The following is a 21,200-nucleotide window of genomic DNA, read 5'->3' as shown; positions in this document are numbered from 1 at the left end:
TGGGCTTTTTTATGGTGAGTTTTGAAATCTGAGGGCAAAGGAAAATGAAACTATTTGCATCTATGGAGCACTTTACACAAATGACTTGAGATTTTTATTATAAACTAGACAAAAAGACAATTAGTGAAGGATAGATCAGTGTTAATAGTTCATTCATCTACTCAACAACAACAACAGATTCCATTTATAGAGCGCCTTTCACGTCGGGAGGACGTCCCAAGGCGCTACTCAATCTAAATACAAACAGAAACAATTTGCCATAATTGGGTTTGCCAATAAAGGAAAGTCAATGCACTTGACCGTAATTATTTGAGACATTTCAATGTGATAAAAATGGAAATAGTTTATTTCTAAGATGTGCAGGAATCAACTGACTGAATTTACAGAGCTGGGTGTTAGAAAGAGTAACAATCAAGTAATATTTTCTGCCTTTACAGTATTAGGAATCAGCAAAACAAGTCGAATGAAAAGTGGACAGTCCATTATGAATCTATGCAAACAGCCCTATATTCACTCTGTTCTGAGCTATAAATGGTAGGATCTAATAGCTTAGTAAGCTTACAGCTAGGGTTACTGATCACCATACAGAGGATCCAGTGACACTGGATGTTGTTCTGAGATACTGACACCTCTGGACTCCCAACTGGCTCTGATGATAGAGCATTAACCTATTTCGAGCCTTATCTTTAACAGCAGAGTATCAAAGTAGCAGCAGGGAGACTGTTAGATCAAATGGTAGAATATTAGCATCTCCTTCAGAAGATTCATTTCACATTTCAAACTTAAAATAAATTATCCTCTCAAAATTCACAAATCCCCAGTTCTTGGTTAGACTCCTGGTGTTGGAGCATTGCACATCGGGGCAGTTATCAGAGAGATCTACATTGCCCCCTTTCTTATTGGCAACGGCAGAGCTAATGCCAGAAACACAAAGCAGAAAAACAAAATAAAATGGAAAGTGTACCAACTAGAAAGTGTAAGCCAAGTTAATGAGAGACTGCATTGCCATAGATACAGCTAATATCTAATAAAAACACAACAGCAGCTGTGAGTTACTTATACAATACTCAACATTGGAGGCTTCAGCACTTGCCTTTGGCACAAAGCTCCCTTCATTTTGTGGATTTCCTGGCACAGGTTAATAATTTGCCACCTTCCCCTTAGTACCACTGCTTCATTATCTCCTGAACTGAAGGACATTTCCACTGAAGTGGTTCCTGGTGTTATCCTGTGCTACGGTACAGCTAGTGTATTATATATATAAAAAATAAAACAGAAGCCATTATTTAGCTTTTCAATGGAGAGGGAAATTGATCAGAAATGATAGGTCATTTATTCATTTTTTCCAACATCCCGTATCACTTTTCAATTCAATTGCCTATCACCTGTGGTCCCTGTTTGACGATTAACCTGTTTATGTCACAACTTTTGCATTTAATAAGAATTCACTTTGAAAATCAATTTGCCTCTGCTAAACCTCTGCTGTGTAGTTATTACTGCATATAGAATGACTTTCCAGAATGTAAAAATAGTTGCATATTAATATCACTTGTAATTATTAGGATCACTTTTAACTTGCTTGATTTTTAGAAATTATAGTAATGATATTAAAATCAATGGTAAATTACTTACATATTCTTAAGATTTTCCCGATGTGGGGAAAAAAAACTTATTTTAATCTTTATTCACCTACTGCGATTGGTTTTAGTTCCCTGCGATACGCACCATATCCCATATAATGAATGTTGCCATTCACTCTCTCAAGCCTCAAATACTTTGCAGTGAGCTGCAAAAGGGGAGCCTGTCTCTTGAATATTCTTTCTTCTCTCCCTTGATTTTGTTCTCTTTCCTACAGACCATTTTGTGGGATACAGTAGCAGAGGCACCCTCTAATAGTTTATACACAGAAAGGCCTTTTACATCTGAATTGCTCTTGTGATCTTTTGATATGATAGACAACAACAAAATTCTACTTCATTTTGTTGTGTTGTGTGACCTATTTATTCTACCCCGTCCACCAATTTGAAATCCTATTAGATTACAAACAAGTAACTCATCGACAACTGTTTTGACAGATTCTCAGGGTGAGCACACTTTGTTTTGTAGATTTAGGCCATTTGGACACATAACCGTTCCGAGCACAAATTAACATTGCCCGGCATGTACCTGTCACCGCTAACAGAAACACACCACTCACTCACTTATAGTTTGGTTCCCTTCCAATAAGGGAGATTTTAAAATAATCATATTATTATTACAGAGTTGAAGGTAAAGAAATATACACCAAGGCACATTTCTAAAATATTCTGTTTTCAGAGACTGAAGCTGTTCGGGAGATCGAGTGGAGGGAAATATTAGCCCCACTTGAAAATGATTCAACCGAGATGCTAGTGAATAATAAATATTTATTCAACCATGTGCACCCACACACAGATGGCATGAATTATGTGGATGAAACAAGTCTCTATGTAAAGGCGCTTTCATAAGCCGCCCAAGCTTGCCTCTCAGGCTCTGTGCTGTCATTTGCAATTGTAATACACTTCTCAACACAAAGTAATATTTGGACCACTGCATCACTGGTCACACAGTAGGCTTCAGAGGAAAGTAGAAGTACTGGAGCTATTAGAACAAAGCAAATAGTTGTGAGGAAATCTTGTAACCTTGCATCATCCAGGCACAAAATTAGGTGGCAAAGGTTATTGAGAGTTGTAGGAATCCAAAGTGTTTGAAATTGGTCCTATTTCCCATATCTGTATGCCTTTTGTTTTTCAGCAATAGTGCTTTTTTTTTACAATATCCCTCCCCCAACTTGGGTCCAAATCTTTCCGCGACTGTCCAGCACCTTGGGACATCCTCCCGACGTGAAAGGTGCTATACAAATGTAATTTGTTATTCTTGTTGATTGAATGATTACGCACTGGATGTCATGCTTCCCAGCAATCGTGTCTCAGAATAACCTTCAATAATAAGCATAGAGGAAACATGTGGCAATTACACTATTTCCATCCAGCTTTCCCCCCTCCACCCTCAACAGAACTGTAAATTCACTGCTCATATATATATATATACACTCATATAAAAAAAGCTTTTCTCTGCAATAAAACACTGCAATATAACTCACCAGAGCAAGATCTGGAGGGCTGAATTTACAATATAAACCCGACCTAACATTGTAATCCCACTTGGATCAATATCTACAATTTGACAAGTACAACAAATAGGCCCCTCAGTACCAATTTATAACAAGAGTCTGAACTGCGACCATAACTCCATCTCGGGTCTGCCAGACTGAAATTGATCAGCCGCAGACAGGTCTCCTGAGAGCTAGTTAAGGAATATTAATCATTGAGATTAGATTCACTCTTTCCCTGCGTTTCCCATATAACAATCTTGTTTTTGGTTCTTCAGCTCAGGTGTAATGTTGCACCGAATTTCTAGGTCAGCATCTTATCAAAAGGAATGTGTATTTCTGTGTTTACACCGCAGGTTTCATTAATCATTAATATGGTGTACTGTTTTCTATTTTTCCCCTTGGAATTTGTGAAGGTTACAATACTGTTTGCAACACCTAACGTTTACCATGAACAGCCTGATCCCATCTTTGTATAAGGAGAGTCTTTAGCTCACTGCAATCACTGAGAATTTGGCGAAAATAAGATCAATCGGCCGAAAGTGTATCTACATGCCATTAATTTGACATACTGTAGTTGGTGTATTTGCTTATTGTTGCTTATTGAATGCATGGCAGACTGCATTACCTGTGTATCTACAAGGCTGTGTTAGTAGCGGTGCGAGATTGTAGCTAATATCATGATTGCAAACCACAGGATAGTTTACAACAGTGATATCCAGAGAGGTTTTACTGGATATAGAGTAAGCCTCGTATAAGTCTGATCTGTATAAATCATATAATCGCCTAAATTGTACATCTGCCCAAACCCCTTCAAGAGTTTATATTCAGTGTAGGTTTGACATAACTCATACTTTGCGTAGTAAATGTATGGTCCCAACTGATACAACTTCTGTGTGGTTTACTGTATCACGTCGTTGAAACATCTGAAAGCACTTCACCTGATTTGCTGTATGGTGATTGTATTTGTAGAACAATGGAGTGGTGTGATAGGGATTAAAGAAGAATACAATACACCAACCATGTCAAAACAACGGTGTTTAATTACACTTAAATGCCAACTGATCTTATTTTTGCCAAATTCTCAGTGAGATAAAGACCCTGCCTTGTTTCTCTTTCTATACAAGCAGTCGCAGGAGGCAGATGGGTCTAATTTTATTATCTAACCTTTCTTTTGCTACGTCACGGTGACATTCTTTGCGTTGGATGCGACAGACAGACAGACAGACAGACAGACAGAGACAGACACACAGACAGACAGACAGACAGAGACAGACAGACAGACACAGACAGACAGACACTGCCTGTTTCCACTCTGTCATCACACATTGCTGTGAGGTCAACTGTTATAATGGTCGCCTTTACGTCACTCACCTGAGGGCGCCCCAGCCCGCAGCTGCTCAAGAGACATTTTTAGTCTCTGCATTGCTTGGCAGAGGCGTCGTTAATAGATCCCTCGCTGTGACTCGCTTCTGGCTCTTCGGCGTGGCTCTGGCGCCCACCAGTGCTGCTATCAGGAAGTCCTGGTGATCATCCCAGTTACAACACCCCAAGAGACAACAACGCACTGTACTTTGCATTGGACTTCAGTAATTCCGTTTTTGTAGGCAACTCCTCGCACCAGCAATTTCGACCCGTTTCAACCACAAAATGTAGTCAATTCATTTTGCAGTATTCACTGCTGTGCAAATCTGAGGTTGGCTCATTCCACAGTACCAGTGCCTTCACCTAGGCTTCTTCTAGTCAGCCATGCTCCTTGTCCTAGTTTGTGGCTGCTGCAGACTTGAGTCTTTCATGCACTTCCTCTAGGGTCAATGAGCCTGAAACCTTTACTATCTTCTCACGAGATCGGCAGCCCTTCAGTGATCAAGAGATGGGGAACAGTATTGTACAGGAAGAAAATTAAGAAAGTTGCGTTGTTAGTGGGGCAAGTGATGACAGTTCAGTTAATCTAATTACCTGTGGTTTAAAAACAAAACATTGTTAATGATTGACATCTAAACCCATTAAGTCTCTCTATTTCTCGAAAGCTTGCCTTCGCCCTCTTCTTCAGGTTACCCTGCGCTACACATCAACAGGGTTTGAGAGGACAAGAAAATCAAATACCGTTTGTCTATGTGGGATAATTTGGGGGTACTAATCCAGTTACTCTTTACAGTTATGTGGGGGGGGAGGGGGGGGGTAATGAAAAGGAAGGTCACACTGCAAACAACCAATTCCAGTGCAGCAGCGACAGAAATTTTGGTAAATTGATCAACTGGAATTTACAACGACTGGAGTTTGGGGACCTGATTGGAGGTTGAAAAAAAACAGTAAAAGTAACTTACAGTAATATACCCTTTATTGTACAAGAAAAGGGACACAAACAATGATTAGACATTAAATTATAGTACAGAGACGATGACATACCTTGTCCAGAGTAACTTGGCTTTTCTTTACTTCCAAAACTTGCGCTAGAAAACGAACCAGCTCTGCATTCGCTTCCCCGTCCGATGGAGGTGCTGCGATGGCTACACCAACTGCTTCATGGGTCACGTCTGTGAAATATTAAAGTACAGCAATGGCCCGTTATAATCCGGAAGTTAGGGATCTGCAAAATCTCAACCGGGGCTTTAAAGGAGAGTGATCGGTGAGTCAGTGGTTGGGTCGATCGCATAACTGGTGATTCCACGAAGAGATCGCAAACCAAACTTCCCCCCCCTCAGCACGCGGAAGGCAGGGGAGAAATCAGCAAAAAGCTCAAGTGATTTCTGAATTCCAAAGCAGTTTAACCTGCATTCTGTAGCGCACAGGAGATGATAATAATAGCCTTATAATAATGGAACCCAGGTCTCTCGCTTGCAAAGCGAGTACTCTAGCCGCTGAGCTACGGGACGGCCAGACTAAGTTTACAAGTGGCCCGCCTGCCAGGGGAGCCACACGGAAGGCACCTCTCTGCTCCTCTGGGTGAGCGCAGTATTTAGTCGACGCCACCTCACCTGTCACTGCGTTCTGTTTGGCTCCAGGCTTGGCGCGAACGGCCACGGAAATGGCGCCGTCTTTCCCGCGGGTCGCGGGTCCCAAAGGCGCCGGCGCCGACGTTGGTTTCGCGGAGTCCTTGATTTTCCCCTTTTTCTGGTGGAGAGGTAGGTGGGGGGGACGACGGGGGGGGAGGGAGGGAGGGGGTGAAACAACGTTTATTTATCCGCAAAAGCAGTTAAAAAGCGCAACTTTTGGTGGCGTAGTCCCGGCGACGATCAACTTTGCCCTCTCACCTGCAAAAACGCACGGTCCGATCCGCACGGCGGTGCGTCCCGCGAGTGGGTGGGGGAGGGGTGTGTGTGGGGGAGGGTGTGTATGTGTGGGGGAGGGGGGTGTGTGTGGGGGAGGGGGTGTGTATGTGTGGGGGAGGGGGGTGTGTGTGGGGGAGGGGGGTGTGTGTGGGGGGGGAGGGGGTGTGTGGGGGAGGGAGGGGGTGTGTGGGGAGGGGGTGTGTGGGGGGAGGGGGTGTGTGGGGGAAGGGTGTGTGTGTGGGGGAGGGGGGGTTGTGTGGGGGAGGGGTGTGGGGTGTGGGGGCGGGGGGTGTGTGTGGGGAGAGGGGTGTGTGTGTGTGGGGAGAGGGTGTGTGTGTGTGTGGGGGGGGTGTGTGTCTGGGGGGGGGGGGTGTGTGTGGGGGGAGGGGTGTGTGTGTGTGGGGGAGGGGTGTGTGTGTGGGGGGTTGTGTGGGGGGAGGGTGTGGGGGGTGGGGTGTGGGGGGCTTTTGTGACGTCTCAACGACGCGATCGGGCGTCGTGTCAAATGCGAAGATTATTATTGCCATTATTATTATTATTATTATTATTGACTCTGATATTATTATTTCAAAAGAAAATTGTAAATACTTTACGTTTATAATGTTAAAACTTTTTTTCGTGTTTTCTTTTGTAAAAAAAAATAAGATTTTTTAAGGCGCACACACACACACACATAAATATATATTTTTAACAGATTTAAATATATACACACATTTACAAAAAATATTTAAATGTTTTTTTTTTAATAAAAAATTTTGGGGGGAAAGAAAAAAAACAACCAACAAAACATCAATAAACTCACCAGTTTGGCATCTTTTGACTTCTTAGGCATTTCCTCACGCGGCCCTCCTCCCCCGCGGGGCGGCCTGACACTGCCCCCTCCCCCCGGCGGCTCCCCCGGCAGGAAAGAGCCGCTGAAAGCCCGGGCCTCGGCTGGCGCGGACAGACGCAGCAGCGAAAGTCGAGACAGACCCCCAGGGAGTGCCAGCGGGAAGCCAGGCAGCCGCCCGCCTCATCAACACGAGCCGCCGGGGTGGGGGAGGCCGGGCCGGGCCGGGCCGGGGGGGGGGGGGGGGGGGAGGCCCTGGAGTGGGACCGCCTCAGGAGCCCGAGAGCGGAGACCAGGCCCCGGCCGCCGTCGCCTGGTAACGGGCACTGAGCATGCGCACTGGGTCAGTCAGCCTCGCGCCCCCTGTGGTCACTGTCGCGAACTACATACTTTGTTGTTATTGCTATTATTAGTATTGCTGTTGTTATTGCTATTATTAGTATTGCTGTTGTTATTGCTATTACTATTATTGCTGTTGTTATTGCTATTACTATTATTGCTGTTGTTATTGCTATTACTATTATTGCTGTTGTTATTGCTATTACTATTATTGCTGTTGTTATTGCTATTACTATTATTGCTGTTGTTATTATTATTATTATTGCTGTTGTTATTATTATTATTATTGCTGTTGTTATTGCTATTATTATTGCTGTTGTTATTGCTATTATTATTGCTGTTGTTATTGCTATTATTATTATTGCTGTTGTTATTGCTATTATTATTATTGCTGTTGTTATTGCTATTATTATTATTGCTGTTGTTATTGCTATTATTATTATTGCTGTTGTTATTGCTATTATTATTATTGCTGTTGTTATTGCTATTATTATTGCTGTTGTTATTGCTATTATTGCTAGTATTATTGCTATTGTTATTATCATTATTGTTGCTCTTGTTATTATTGCTGTTATTGTTGTTGCTATTGCTGTTGTTGCTGTCATTGTTGCTGCCATTACTATGATTGCCGTTGCTGTGGCTTTTGTTACCATTTGCTGCTCTTGTTGATGTTATTTAAGAGTGTCCTCAGTTTGACACATTCTTAAATGCAATCTTCAATTTGAATTCAAACCAGTTTTGTGGAAGTTACGTCAAGCGCTCCGCGTGAAGGGCGCTATGTGAATGCAAGTTGTTGTTGTTGTTTAAGAGTGACATGAAACCAGTTTCAAAGTGAACAATAAGCACTATAATAATAATAATAAGCACTATAATAATAATTCTTGCATTTGATATAGCACCTCATCACATCATCGGGATGTCTCAAAGCGCTTCGCTGTAAAGTGGAGTGACTGTATTTCGTGGGCGAAATGCAACCATTACCTTCCAAGACACTGGTAAGAAAATTGAGTAAATATTTAATTAGCAATAGTTAAGCTTCCTGGCTTGAACAATAAATTCTAAATCTACATTTATAGGTGGTGCAATAGTAAAAGAAACCACGGGAACCTGCAATATTCTTGCCACTAATTTTCTTAAAAACACGTTTTATTTCAGGAGAGAAGAGAGTAACATACAATTATCCAATGCAGATTAAAAAATGCAGAAGACACACGTCCCTGGATTAACTGTTACAACTCCATGTATACGGGCTCTCACGTAAATAAGGGAATCCGAAAGATCTGAACCCGGAGTAAATAAAAGTTCTAGTCCAGTACTAACCCATAGCTACACTGTCTAATCCCAATTGTTACTGGTTTAACACAACAAATATGGCAGGAACATTACATGAATTCAGGGAATTCTTTTGAGAATCTCTGCAGTGACTTGGAGACTGGGATTCAACTTGAAGGGAGGATTGATAAATTGCCCGATTGGTACATAATACGCAGCATTCCAATGAGAGCGACTGTGTTGACAGGCATTTCTCAGTTTAAATTGAGATGGTCTTATATTATCTTTGCTAACTGGGCTACATCCAGGAGCCCAACATTTTCTCAAATAAAAGACAGTCCTGCTTACGTATGAATAGAGCATCTGCTGTGTATCCACTCTATGCAATGAATATCCGCACAGTGTAATGTACGTTCCTCTTCAACGTTCACAAAGCAGGATCTCGCATCCCTCCCTGGCTGAAAGCAAGACCTTAGAACAGTGCAGTGGGCCAGCCATTGTGTAGAGCGGCCACCTGTATCCAGTCTTTCCATCACACACAAAGACATACAATTCATCTTCACAATTGCACAGCCATAATAAAAGGATTGTGGCATAAATAGGGTATGTGTCTACGAGCTGCAGAGTCCAGCTGACCAAAGGAGAAGTGATCAATTTTGTAACTTCTTAATCGAGAGCCCAGTAGAAAAAATTGCACGCAGTGGTGAGTGGAATAATCCAACAAATAAACAATTTTTGCTCTAACTCTGAAGAATGTGCCTTCAATAATAATACTAGCGTTTAATATAACATCGATAACATCAAATGTCTCAAAGCAATTCACAAGTATTGTTTTCAAGGATATTGACCGTATTTGTAGACACATGAGGCAGTTATTGGGCAAATGGGAAGGTTCAGTTTACAGCTATAAAGTGACTAACCAATAAATCTGGAGGAGTGTTGACAAAGGGAGAATCTCCCTTCTCTTATCAAATAGTGTAATGTGATCATTAACATCCACCTGTGGCTTCAGACGGAATTTCAATTTATCCTATCTAAAGGAAGGACAGCACCTACGACAATACAGTGTTTCCTCAGCACTGCACTGGAGTGTCAGTTTAGTCTGTGAGCTCAAAGTCCCTAAATGGACCTTGAACCTACAAGTATCATTAAAAATAAAAGTATAATTTTCCTCGAAACCTCCTCCACTACAAGGACTTGTTATGAAATAAACGGCTGAAGAATCCTGCCTGACCCAATGCCAGAATGATGGCATTTTTTGCAGAGGGAGTTCTTAATGAAAATGTGGATTGGATGCCAGAAGCTCTTCAAGCCAGGTATTCCAGCTAACTTTTAAACAATAGTTTTGAAAGCAAATTAGACAGAACACAGCAAATCCCGGAACTCAAATACCATACGAGGGTGCATAAAGCACTTTCCTTGGGTAGGTGATGGAAGAAAAACACAATAGATACAGTTGACTTGGGCATGATTTAACAACAGGGCAAGAGCTGGGCAGAGCAGAGTGAACAATGGGGTGGCAATTCCCAGTGTCCAGTGCCGGGCAATAACCTGGAAGGGGAAATATAATCAGGAAAGGGTCAAATCTAAGACACTTTCAAGTCATCACAGACTGGCAGGGAGGAGCAAATGTCTTGCCTTCAACCCTTTTGCGAGGAGACCGGGCCAGGTGTAAGAAGAAAAACTATTGTGATTCACAAATGGTGATTTGGCTGAAGTTAAATATTTTATTATAATAATACCAAGAATCACTTGCCACAGTTCCATGATGAAACAGTAAGTCCTGAAACCTAACACTGGAAGGTCAACTGCTACAGTAAGTTTCTCTTAATTGTATAGTTACCGCTGAATAAAACATGTTCTTGGCAATATTATTTCCAGCTAGTTAGGCTTTTTAGTTTGGAAATCGGTGCTTTTTCCAACCAGTCCGTCACGGAGGGTCTCCTGCTCTAAACCGTCTCCGCAGAATCTCACCGACCGGCACTTGTGGATCCACTCTCTAGAATCAGTAAATGCATTCTACTCTGAAAGTTCACGGAGAACGTGTTAGCTCGAGCCAAACTACACTCTCCCATCCCCCTCTTTACCCCTGGCTTCAACCTCAGTACTCTATACTTCATCCACACGAGGGAATCACCGCCGAGAAAGAGAGAGAGGAAGAAAAAACAATAGCCAAATACTACGTGCCACCGGGGGCTCGCTTTGCTGACAGCCGGGACCAACTCTAAGCAGGTGACCAGGTTACGTGTAGAAGATAATCTCTGGGATCTGACCATCTTCGATTGATGTTCCGTTGTTATTGCCAGGGGCGCTGAAGAAGACAAAGTAAGTGCTCATGCCGGTGGCTGCAGACTCGTGAGGGACCCTCCGTAAACCCTTGGTGCCGTAATGAGAGTCTGGGCCCTAGTGAGAACAACAACAACAACAAGATTACACTTGTACAGCGCCTTTCACGTCGGGAGGACGTTCCCAAGGCGCTGGACAGAATATACTGTAGGAATTACGATGCAACGCACTGATGAAGTACGCTCAAAGTTGGGAGCACTGACTGTTGAGCTGATATTGACACCAGCCCCTATGGTTTGGGAAGAGATGCCCTCTGCAGATCAGTGTCGGGATTACTGACACGAATCAAGAGATATATCAATGACAGCGTGGGAATAATTAAAAGTTACTCAGCAGCTCTTTTACCCACTGGCGCTGTCACTGAATCGAAGGTTGAAGATTAAATTAAAACAGGGAGCATTTGTGAGATAATTTGTGGAACTGGGCACGGAGCAGTAACGCTCAATTCACACACGTTTGTTATCGCTTCCAGCAGCGAAGGGGAGCAGAGTAACGAGAGCCATCTTAAATTTTTCACTCCAAAATCCAATTGCCAGGTTGAGGAGACCTTGTAGATGACTCTGGATACGGTGGCGCAATGGAATCCAGGCGGAAGAGGGTAAAGGATGCCAACGAGAACAGCACAGATATGTTCAGAAAGTAGAGGTTTTCCGGTAGTAAATGAGGTACGAGAAAAGCTGCAAAAACATGGATCCCAACACGCACAATGGGCCGAACGGAACTTCTTCCGTTCCATAAAATCATGGGATTGAATGAAGTTTATGGAACTAAAGAGTATAATGGCAAACCTACAGAAAAATATGCATTACCTTGAGAGTGGCACAGGCTGTGTAGATCACACATGGCACTATTTCGATTGGTTCTTTGAACATGACCCTGAACGTGCTGGCTGACCCATCACAGCAGAATCCTGTATCGTTCTGCCCCAGCGTTGTGTTTGTTTCACTTTCAATGATCTGGAACAGAATAGAGAATTCCTATTAATCAAAAATAATCTGATAGTTTAATTTTATATTCTTTCCTTTTTTTGCATTGATTTTGCAATGTGCATCCAGTCTAGTTTGCGGGCGCCAAATATCTACAAGTGTCCTGTGTGAAATGTTTGCGATATCTTAACTAGCCTTCAGTGGGTAGAAGTCTACAGTACGCATCAGTCCAGAATTCAATGTCAAGCTTGCACTTGCATTTTTGTCCATGCAGACCAAAGAGTTGGATCATGTGAGGAAATGGAAATGTGATTTAAATTTAAGTTGGAGGAGGTGGAGGAGAGAGGGATAATTTTGAGGCTGGGAATAAAATGGAACAGAGTAGGAAACGAGTGGATTTTACACTTCTTAAAATAAGATAACGTTAAAAAGATGAAAACCTCCAGCTAATATGATCACATACCTGTATATTAACTTGATAATCCGTTGGACCATGAATGGAGCCATAGAGGCCAAACCCCACTATCGACACTATCCTGGTCACCGAAAACCTTCACATCACAAAGGAAGATGAGTCAATTCCAAATGCATAATCTGCTTTTATATTTAGTCTAAATACAACAAATCATGCAACATATTTTACATCTCTAATCCACTGTGTAAATCAGATTAAAGGTTTTCAGTCAAGAGAGCTATGCACTACTCCAACCACATAAACTAACACTTAGAGGAAGGAGGTTCAAATAAAACAGTGATGCTACCATTTCATTGCAATCACTGAATAGACTAATTTCTATCAAAGAGGGAGAGTTGATCCGCATGTCTGAAGCTTCTTCAGATTACACATCAGATTAAATCAAATTTACATAATAGGGTCTCGGTCTTCCAAGGGCAATCTCTGCCTCATAATGTTGCTGAGACAGGTCACCTAAGTGAAAGATCCTTCTACACTGGAGGTATCAGTGCCTGTCTGATATCCAGGCGATGAGATTATTTCCCTAGGGTTCCGTTATTAAGCATACAGCACGCTGTTTGCCTTGTTTTAACGTACCTGATCCGATCACTTGTCCCGCTGTAGCCCCAGCGGCTTTCTACCTGTTGGAAGCGATTAATACTGCACTCTTTCCCCTTGAGGGAACATCGAGGCCGGTCGATGTATTCCACCCTTGGTTTGGGATTTAACGTGAAGTGTAAAAAAAGGTTAACGACTTCTCGGTCAGAAAGTATCCCAGATTGAGCTGGTCCTGCAAAAGTGAAAGGCAAGAAAAATCCATAAAAATGTATGAGCACAGCATTCTCCCACATACAGTCCTAGATTGAGGGAACAAATTATTTATTCTCCATCAAACATGCAGCAACTTACATCTATATCTTTTATTTCTTTCATGTAAAAGAAACCCTTCAAAAGATTTTACAGAACAAGATTAATTAGCAATTAAGCAAACATTAGTTAGCAGGCAAATTACATATAAATGCAGCGTGAAATACTACCTTGGTTTGATTCGACACAATGGGAGGAGGTTACCTGCAGCAAACTCTTCAATGGTCATCAGCGGGAACCGTATCAGTGAGACTGCTTTGTCCAGGACTTTCTGCTTGTTTGCTGAGGTCCCCGGTAGCTGCCTGCGTTGGCATTCTGCCTCCGCCCACCGGACCACTCCTGTAAAAAGCCGGATCTCACGAATGCTGAGGGTGTCTCGTTCTAACACCACACACAGTGTGTCTGAAAACAAAGCACTTCAAGGATAAATAGCTGGAAGACCTGTAAGCCATTAGCATTGTCAAATCGTACTATTTGGAGCACAGCAAATTAGATAACAAAAAAAGAAACATTACTCGTTGAATTAAAATTAAAATAAAAAATGCTTAGGAGACTCACCCAAATCTACATCAGTGAATCCTTCTGCACTGATCGCATCCACTGTGCTTTTGTCAATGGTATCCAAACAGAGACTGGCGAGCTGGGGCTCATCAAACAAGCGAGCCTAAATATTTTTTTTTCGTGGGGGGGGGGGGGGGGTAAACAGAGTGGTAAACAAGATGGGTTGAACATCAACTGCAATGCACCTTCAACTGATAATTAACAATAGCGTACAATCACAATATTCTTTGGGAATCATAAAAGTTTACGAGGCAAAGGCATTGTACGTGCCGATAAGATAACTCAACTGTTTTGCAAGGATACTCAACACCGTTACTGTGTGAATATTGCAGCTGACATGTTGCCTTGTCACAATTCACATAAAATATAAGCTTATGGGGATGACACAGTGTATTGAAGTCGTATCAATCATATAAAAATCTATGTAAATCTATGTATGTAAATATATAGTTGAAAAACATTGGATGGGGGAGGGTAATCTGTGCTAGAAATATTGATTTGAGTAGACTTGCTTACAAACAGCTTGACAGGTAATCGCTATTCACCTGGGTGAGCAGCATGAAAGCATTATCAGCCCGGAGGTGCTTGGTGAGAAATTCCACACAGTGGGTCTCCAAGGCAGGCACGGCATACTTCTTAGCTGTGTAGAGAGTGGTCATGACCGTCTCTGGGCCGATCTGAACTTCATCGGAGTACAGAAACCTGGTGGTAAAATAGACGGAGGCAAAGATTAGATACAGTACAAACAGCAAAGCAACAAACAGTCGTGCACTGTTCCTCATTGTTCTCTCTGAATACCAGCTACGGTCTGTACAACACAGGCATCTATTTTATCAAAGACCCGCTGGTGCTCACACTGCGCTCATTCTAAAGGCTACCCCACCCCATTCACGCTGCGAACGATATCCTCTTCAAAGTTTGCAATTTCACTGGCTCCGTGCAGTCTCTTTACATAGCAAACAAATCGATCTCGCCGCTCGAGTTTTCCACTCGGCAAGATCTGAAAAAGTTGTTCACGACGTGACCTTGAGAAGCAGGCATTTTATAACGGTACACTTTTTGAAGAAAGCCACCCTCTCAATTTAAGAAAAACGTACGTGTGGAAGCACATCTACATGTAAACAAACATCTGACCCCCCCAAAAAAAAGAAACAAAAGAGATGGGACTGTCTCGGGAGGTTGCATTCTCCACTGCTCCCAGCAGTTATTATCGACTACATTTCATACCAAACAATAACGCCTCCAAAAACACTCAAAATATATAAGGGCACAACAACGCCGCAAAGCAAAAAAAAACAAACCCCCACGAGTTATGAAAACTAGTTCGTATAATTCCTGTATCATTTATAATTAAAATAATAATAATGAATTGGTCACTTCAATCCATGCCTTTTAGCGATCGGCGCACAAAATGCAGTCGATTCGCTTTACAGTATATTCCGTGACAGCGCTTTGAGGCGCCTCGAAGAAGTGATAAAAGCGCTGTATCAAATGCGAGGATTATTACTATTATTATTATCACTACCGCTACCCGTCGACGTTACAGCAGCAAAGAGGCGGTCGAGGGGGTTTGTCGGTCCTTTGCGTGGACATCGACTTGTTGGATACGTCTTCTTTTTTTTCGCTCACTTGCAAAAAAGGTCCATTTTCAATAACGCCGCTGCGAAAAAGATACCCACCCGCACCCCTACCCCCTCCGCACCCCCCCCCCCGCAGACAAAGTACCACGGGGTCACTTAGCTCAGTGGTTAGAGCACTCGCTTTGTGAGCGAGAGACCTGAGTTCAATCCCAGGCAGAGGGCGAAACCTCGGGCAAGTTTCCTTAGTCCACACAGAGCCTAATAATAAACCCTCCAAAACCCCAAAACAATAATAAAATTGGTCATTTTCGATCCACGACTGTCTGTGGGGCATTGCTGTGCGCAATCAGCTGCCGCGTCCGCCCACAAACATACGGTCGATTCACTTTATGGTGCGTTCTGTGCAGCGCTTTGGGACGTCCTCCCGACGTGAAAAGCGCTATATCAAATGCAACGATTATTATTATTATTATTATTATTAAAAACCGATCCGCCGCGGCTGGCGGGACCCCGGCGGCCGGAGTGGGCCGTACGAGAGCGGCGGAGGCCTTAATAGAGAGCGCTCGCCACATCCACCTCTCGCTCTCTCTCTTCGACTCGTGAAATAATAATAAATAATAATAATAATAATAAACAATCATCATCATCCTCCCCCTCCTCCTCCTCCCACAATAAACCCATTGGGTGGACGAGGCGCCTGGAAGCGCTTCTCGAACAGGAATGATCCCGTACAAAGTGTACCGCGGGAGGGGAGGGGAGGAGGAGGGAGTGGGGTGGAGGGTGGTGGGGGGGGGGGAGGCCGTTCCGCGGGTGGAAATGAAAATAAAATAATAAAAAAAACCGGTAATGAAAAAGAATTTAACAAAATAACATACATAAATAAATGATAATAATAATAATAATATAAAGAGAGAGAGTTTATCGAGAACGAAGGGAACGAGGCGCAGCGGCGATGTCTCCCCCTCACCCTCCGTCTCCCCCCACCCCACCGGGCTTCGCCATCACTACCAGCCCCAGGCCTCGGGCGGGCCTACCCCTCACCCCCCCCCTCCCTCCCTCTCCCTCTCCCTCTCCCCCCACCTCAGCCCGCGGTGTGCGGTGTGTGTGTGTGTGTGTGTGGGGGTGAGGTGCGGGCGAGGCTCCGGCTCCGGCTCGGGCTCGGGCTCTTACTTGAGCAGCGCCAGGAAGGCCGCGGGCTCCACGTCGGGCAGCTCGATCTCCCCGGAGGTGGTGGCCATGCCGCCGTTGAACATGGCGTCGAAGACGGCGCTGCCCACGGCCAGCACGAAGCGGTGCGCCGGGAAGCGCTGGGTCTGGCGGCCTTTGCCCACCACGAAGTGCACGTCGCTCAGCAGCTCGTTGTTGAACATGAAGGAGAAGCGCTCCTGCACCGAGCGCTGCGAGGCCTGCCAGTTGTAGGCCGGCGGGGCCAGCAGCGGGGCCGGGCCCAGGCAGCGCGGCGAGGCCGAGGCCGAGGCCGCCCCCGAGCCCCGAGCTGGCGGCGGGGGCCGACCGGGCCGGCCCCGGCCCCGGCCCCGGCCCCGGCGCGGCAGTTGCTCGCTCCCGGGCTCAGCTCGAGCGCCGCTCCTCCGCCGCCTCCTCCGCCGCCGCCGGTGGTTGTTGTTGTTGTCGTCGTGGCCGCCGTCGCCATGTTCCGCTCTCAGCAGAGGGCGGGTTAGAGTCAGACTGAGCCCCCGAGCCCGACCTCTCCTCCTCCTCCTTCCTCCTTCCTCCGCCGCCGCCTCCTCCTCCTCCCCCGGGGTGTGAGTGACCCACCGGCCCGGCCTCTGCTCGCTGCCCACCCGGCCTCTCACTCCTCTCTCACTCCCCTTCACCCCCCACTCACTCTCTCACTTCCCCCACTCCCTCTCTCCCCCACCACCCCCTCACTCCTCTCTCACTCCCTCTCTCTCTCCCCTTCACTCTCCCCCCCCCCTCACTCTCTCTCTCCCCCCCACCCCCTCACTCTCTCTCACTCCCCCCTCACTCTCTCTCTCCTTCACTCCCCCCCTCACTCTCTCTCTCACTCCCCCCCCACCCCCTCACTCTCGCTCACTCCCCCCCACCCCCTCACTCTCTCTCCTTCACTCACCCCCTCACTCTCTCTCTCACTCCCCCCACCCCCTCACTCTCTCTCTCACTCCCCCCCTCACTCTCTCTCTCACTCCCCCCTCACTCTCTCTCTCACTCTCCCCCTCACTCTCTCTCTCACTCCCCCCTCACTCTCTCTCTCACTCCCCCCCACCCCCTCACTCTCTCTCACCCCCCCCCCACTCTCTCTCCCCCCACTTTCTCACTCTCTCTCTCCCTCCCCCCACCCCCTCACTCTCACTCCCCCCACCCCACCCCCTCACTCTCACCCTCTCTCTCTCACTCTCCTCCCTCTCTCACTCCTCTCCCCCACTCCCCCTGGCTAAGTGTGACCCCGACCTCCCTCCTTGGGTGACTTTAACACGAGGCAATAATAATTCAACCACAAATGGAAGTCTCTGGTAAACTCTCCCTCTGCCCCGGAGAAGAGTTATATATATGTATATATTTTTATATATTTCTCTTGTTATTTTAGCCCAAGAGAATATAACCAGACAATGCTCTTGACTTGTTATTTGATTATTTTTGGACAAGTTCTCCTTTTACACTGCACCACAGAAGGCTTTCCTGCTCCTGGTATATAACAATAACAACAACTTGGACGGCGTCTCAGAGCACTTCAAACATATACACATACATAGACATACATACGTACGTACGTACATACGTACATACATGATCTGCTCTGCAATCCATTCTCAATCTCAAATCTAAATTACACAGCGTATTTGAACGGCGGTGCCAAAATGTTTTCATCTGCACCTGCTCTTTATTCTCCCATATTAATGAGTAATTAATCTCAGCCTGACACTCCCACCGCGCCCAATTTGTCACGGATGCCAATACCGGTGTGAACACGGTGGTCACGCATTTCAATGGTGTACCTTATTTTTACTTTGAAATACCTCAAGTCAGCTCACCCCTTGCCTCCCTTTATGATTTAGGTATCAGTCGGTAGCAGCCTCACCTCTTGAGTCACAAGGTTGTTGGGTTCAAGCCCCCATGTCAACCACCAGAACAGATGGTATTAATAGAACGGCTTTCACGTTGGTCGGGAGGACATCCCAAGGCACTGAGAGTGAAGTCACGTACAGAATTGAAATGTGTGATCACATCTGTATCAAGACACGGGATTCGCAATGACAGGCTCCTGACTCAGAAGCGAGATTGCTACCATCTAAGACAAGCTAACTCATTGCCAAAAAATGAGCAAAAAAAAACCACAAGGCCCATCAAGTCTGCTTCAGGACAAATTCTCTCTCCCCCCCCCCCCCCCCCCCCCACCACCACCACCTCTTCTGGATAGTGTAATGAGATCTTAAATGCCCACATACAATTCTATGACCTGGTTTAACATATCTGAAAGATATCACTTCCAACAATTTAGCACTCCTTCAGCATTGCTCTGCAGTATTAATCTGGATTATGAGCTCAACAGAAAAACACATTTCTAAAAATGCATCAGCTGTAACACCACAGGGGTTGAGATGTGTTTACTGTCAATGCAGACTGAGTTACATATATAATAATAATCCTTGCATTTGGTATAGCGTACATATACTGTACATATGTGTGTGTGTATGTGTGCAGCAATGTGGGATCAGATGCTATCTTACAAGACCAATGTGTTATTCACAGAAGTATTTTCAATTATCATGAGTTATATCCCCCAATGGCCAAGTATCATATTGCCTCTGATACTTCCTCTATTCAAATTTTCTGAACAAATGGGAAAAGCAGATTATTAGCAAAAACCCAAATACACCAGCAATGAAATGCACAATTATATAAACTTAAATATATGTTTTTACAATAATCTTACAAAGAAACTAAAATTGACTTTCACAAGTTGCATTATAAAAACATATCTATAATTGGCACAAATCTGTATTAAAACAATGTGAGCCAGATATATCAACAAAGTAACTTTTAGAAGAAAACGAACTGGATTTTTTTAAAAAAATCGTTTAACGTTTGAATGATAATTGTTTCTTTGCATTTAAATTAGCGCCTATAACATCAAACCATTTGAAAGCACTTCACATGGAATTGTTGTATAGTTCTAGGAAAACAATGGCAGCCAACTTGTGCACAGTAAAGTAGTACAGTATTAGCATCCTATAGCTTTTAAAGCATTAGAATGATTTTGAAACCCTTTGCTCCTCTGACTTACCTCTAAATTCCAGCCTATCTGCTTTCACAACTTGCACGTATTACATTCTGCATTCCTTAGGCAACAACATAACAAAAATAGCTTTGTGATCCCTACAGGGTAGGGACTATCCATAATAAAGGTTGTTTTGTTGGAATGCAGATGGCACAATCCTGCAATGTAGATGTGGGCATAATTAACATTGGTCTAGTTACAGCAGTTTTCTCTAAAACCTCTGGACTAAGGATAATAATTTGTTTTCAACATTGAAGCCACATTTTTAGAGAAAATAAGTATATCTGCTAAAAATGAGTATGTCAAATCAAAAAGAGATGCCCTTTTACCAGCCACATTACACAAATGGAGATGGTAATGCCTGTCAGACGGAACAGTAACCCTATTCAATTGTAAGACAATATACTGCCTTGTCCTATTTTCCCTAGGAATTGCAGATTATCTGCCATTATTGGTTCAGGGTAATCTATTATTAAAAGCATCCAAATACTTTATTTGGAGTACACAAATAGCTATTTTTAAAAGCCATTTAAGATATTTTACAAATGCAAATGGGATGTGGATATTGCATAAAGGTGTGATTACTGCAAAAAGGGACTTCTGAGCAACTTGCACACAATCTGTGCAGTCCTGTAGCTCAGTGGTTAGAGCACTCGCTTTGCAAGTGAGAGACCTGAGTTCAATTCCAGGCAGAGGGCGAAACCTTGGGCAAGTTTCCTTACTCCACACAGAGCCTAATAATAATCCCTCCAAAAACCAAAAACAATAATAAATTGGTCATTTACAATCCACGACTGTTTGTGGGACACTGCTGTGCGCAATCGGCCGCCGCGTTTCGCCCTCAAATGTACAGTCAATTCACTTTACAGCGTATTCTGTGAAGCGCTTTGAGACGTCGAGAAGTCAAACGCAAGGATTATTACTATTGTTATCTTTCACATAGAACGTCTCAAAAGTACTTTAAAAGGATGGTGCGGGCGACTGAGCAGGGTGATAAGGGGGTGCGCCTGGGGGTGGCGGGGCGAGGAGCACGGTGAGGACGGGAGCGGAGGGGCGATGGGTACGTGCCATGGAGGACGTAACAATCCCCCTCCCACCACCTTCCAAACCACCCATCATTGTCTCATTTGGGGAAGCGCTCTGATGAGTTGAAAGGGCACTGTATAAATGCAAGTTGTTGTTGTTGTTTGGCACGGGGGGGGGGGGGCAAGAGCTGGGGGGGGCAAGAGCTGGGGGGGGGGGCAAGAGCTGGGGGGGGTGTTGTCAGCTAAGACACTCAGTCAGACACAGAGGCACCAGTGGATGGAGACGCTCTTCCATTGGGGACCACTTGTGGTCCTCTCCTCTCTCCTCCTCTTCCGGGAAC

The 21,200-nt window shown here is 44.5% G+C and overlaps 2 protein-coding genes across 4 annotated transcripts; both read right to left on the bottom strand.

Annotated features, from left to right (window-relative positions):
- Window positions 1–4,634: 4,634 nt before the first annotated feature.
- On the bottom strand, window positions 4,635–7,410 carry cunh15orf40 (chromosome unknown C15orf40 homolog). Its single transcript, XM_042343047.1, has 4 exons — window positions 7,205–7,410; window positions 6,109–6,244; window positions 5,540–5,667; window positions 4,635–4,987 (listed from the first exon to the last, which is right to left on the bottom strand). Exons 1-4 carry the CDS (start codon window positions 7,232–7,234, stop codon window positions 4,892–4,894), a joined length of 390 nt encoding a protein of 129 aa, XP_042198981.1. The 5' UTR covers window positions 7,235–7,410; the 3' UTR covers window positions 4,635–4,891.
- A 1,288-nt stretch (window positions 7,411–8,698) lies between these two features.
- LOC103172607 (BTB/POZ domain-containing protein 1) lies at window positions 8,699–19,856 on the bottom strand. Of its 3 annotated transcripts, none has more exons than XM_042343037.1 (8): window positions 19,841–19,856; window positions 14,542–14,698; window positions 13,994–14,099; window positions 13,640–13,837; window positions 13,166–13,358; window positions 12,578–12,665; window positions 11,998–12,144; window positions 8,699–11,245 (listed from the first exon to the last, which is right to left on the bottom strand). In XM_042343037.1, exons 2-8 carry the CDS (start codon window positions 14,653–14,655, stop codon window positions 11,084–11,086), a joined length of 1,008 nt encoding a protein of 335 aa, XP_042198971.1. In that variant the 5' UTR covers window positions 14,656–14,698; window positions 19,841–19,856; the 3' UTR covers window positions 8,699–11,083. The 3 variants fall into 3 exon arrangements, with proteins under 3 accessions (XP_042198971.1, XP_042198972.1, XP_007883543.1); XM_042343038.1 differs by lacking the exon at window positions 19,841–19,856 and adding an exon at window positions 18,573–18,696; XM_007885352.2 differs by lacking the exon at window positions 19,841–19,856 and adding an exon at window positions 16,747–17,019.
- Between the last annotated feature and the right edge of the window lie 1,344 nt (window positions 19,857–21,200).

This window comes from Callorhinchus milii, unplaced genomic scaffold (assembly GCF_018977255.1).
Source record: "Callorhinchus milii isolate IMCB2004 unplaced genomic scaffold, IMCB_Cmil_1.0 Scaffold22, whole genome shotgun sequence".
Classification (NCBI taxonomy): domain Eukaryota; kingdom Metazoa; phylum Chordata; class Chondrichthyes; order Chimaeriformes; family Callorhinchidae; genus Callorhinchus; species Callorhinchus milii.
This window is presented reverse-complemented; position numbering and strand designations above follow the sequence as displayed.

Bases quoted from the DNA above. Each gene is read 5' to 3' on its own strand.
- cunh15orf40 (XM_042343047.1), bottom strand. From the start codon at position 7,234: ATGCCTAAGAAGTCAAAAGATGCCAAACTG. The intron at 5,668-6,108 runs GTGAGGTGGCGT...AATATTTCACAG, and splicing joins CAAACAGAACGCAGTGACAG to ACGTGACCCATGAAGCAGTT. The intron at 4,988-5,539 runs GTATGTCATCGT...TGATCACTGAAG, and splicing joins GCCAAGTTACTCTGGACAAG to GGCTGCCGATCTCGTGAGAA.
- LOC103172607 (XM_007885352.2), bottom strand. From the start codon at position 16,946: ATGTTCAACAACGAGCTGCTGAGCGACGTGCACTTCGTGGTGGGCAAA. The intron at 12,145-12,577 runs GTATGTGATCAT...ATTCTGTTCCAG, and splicing joins ATTATCAAGTTAATATACAG to ATCATTGAAAGTGAAACAAA. The intron at 11,246-11,997 runs GTAATGCATATT...TGTTCTCACTAG, and splicing joins CAGCCTGTGCCACTCTCAAG to GGCCCAGACTCTCATTACGG.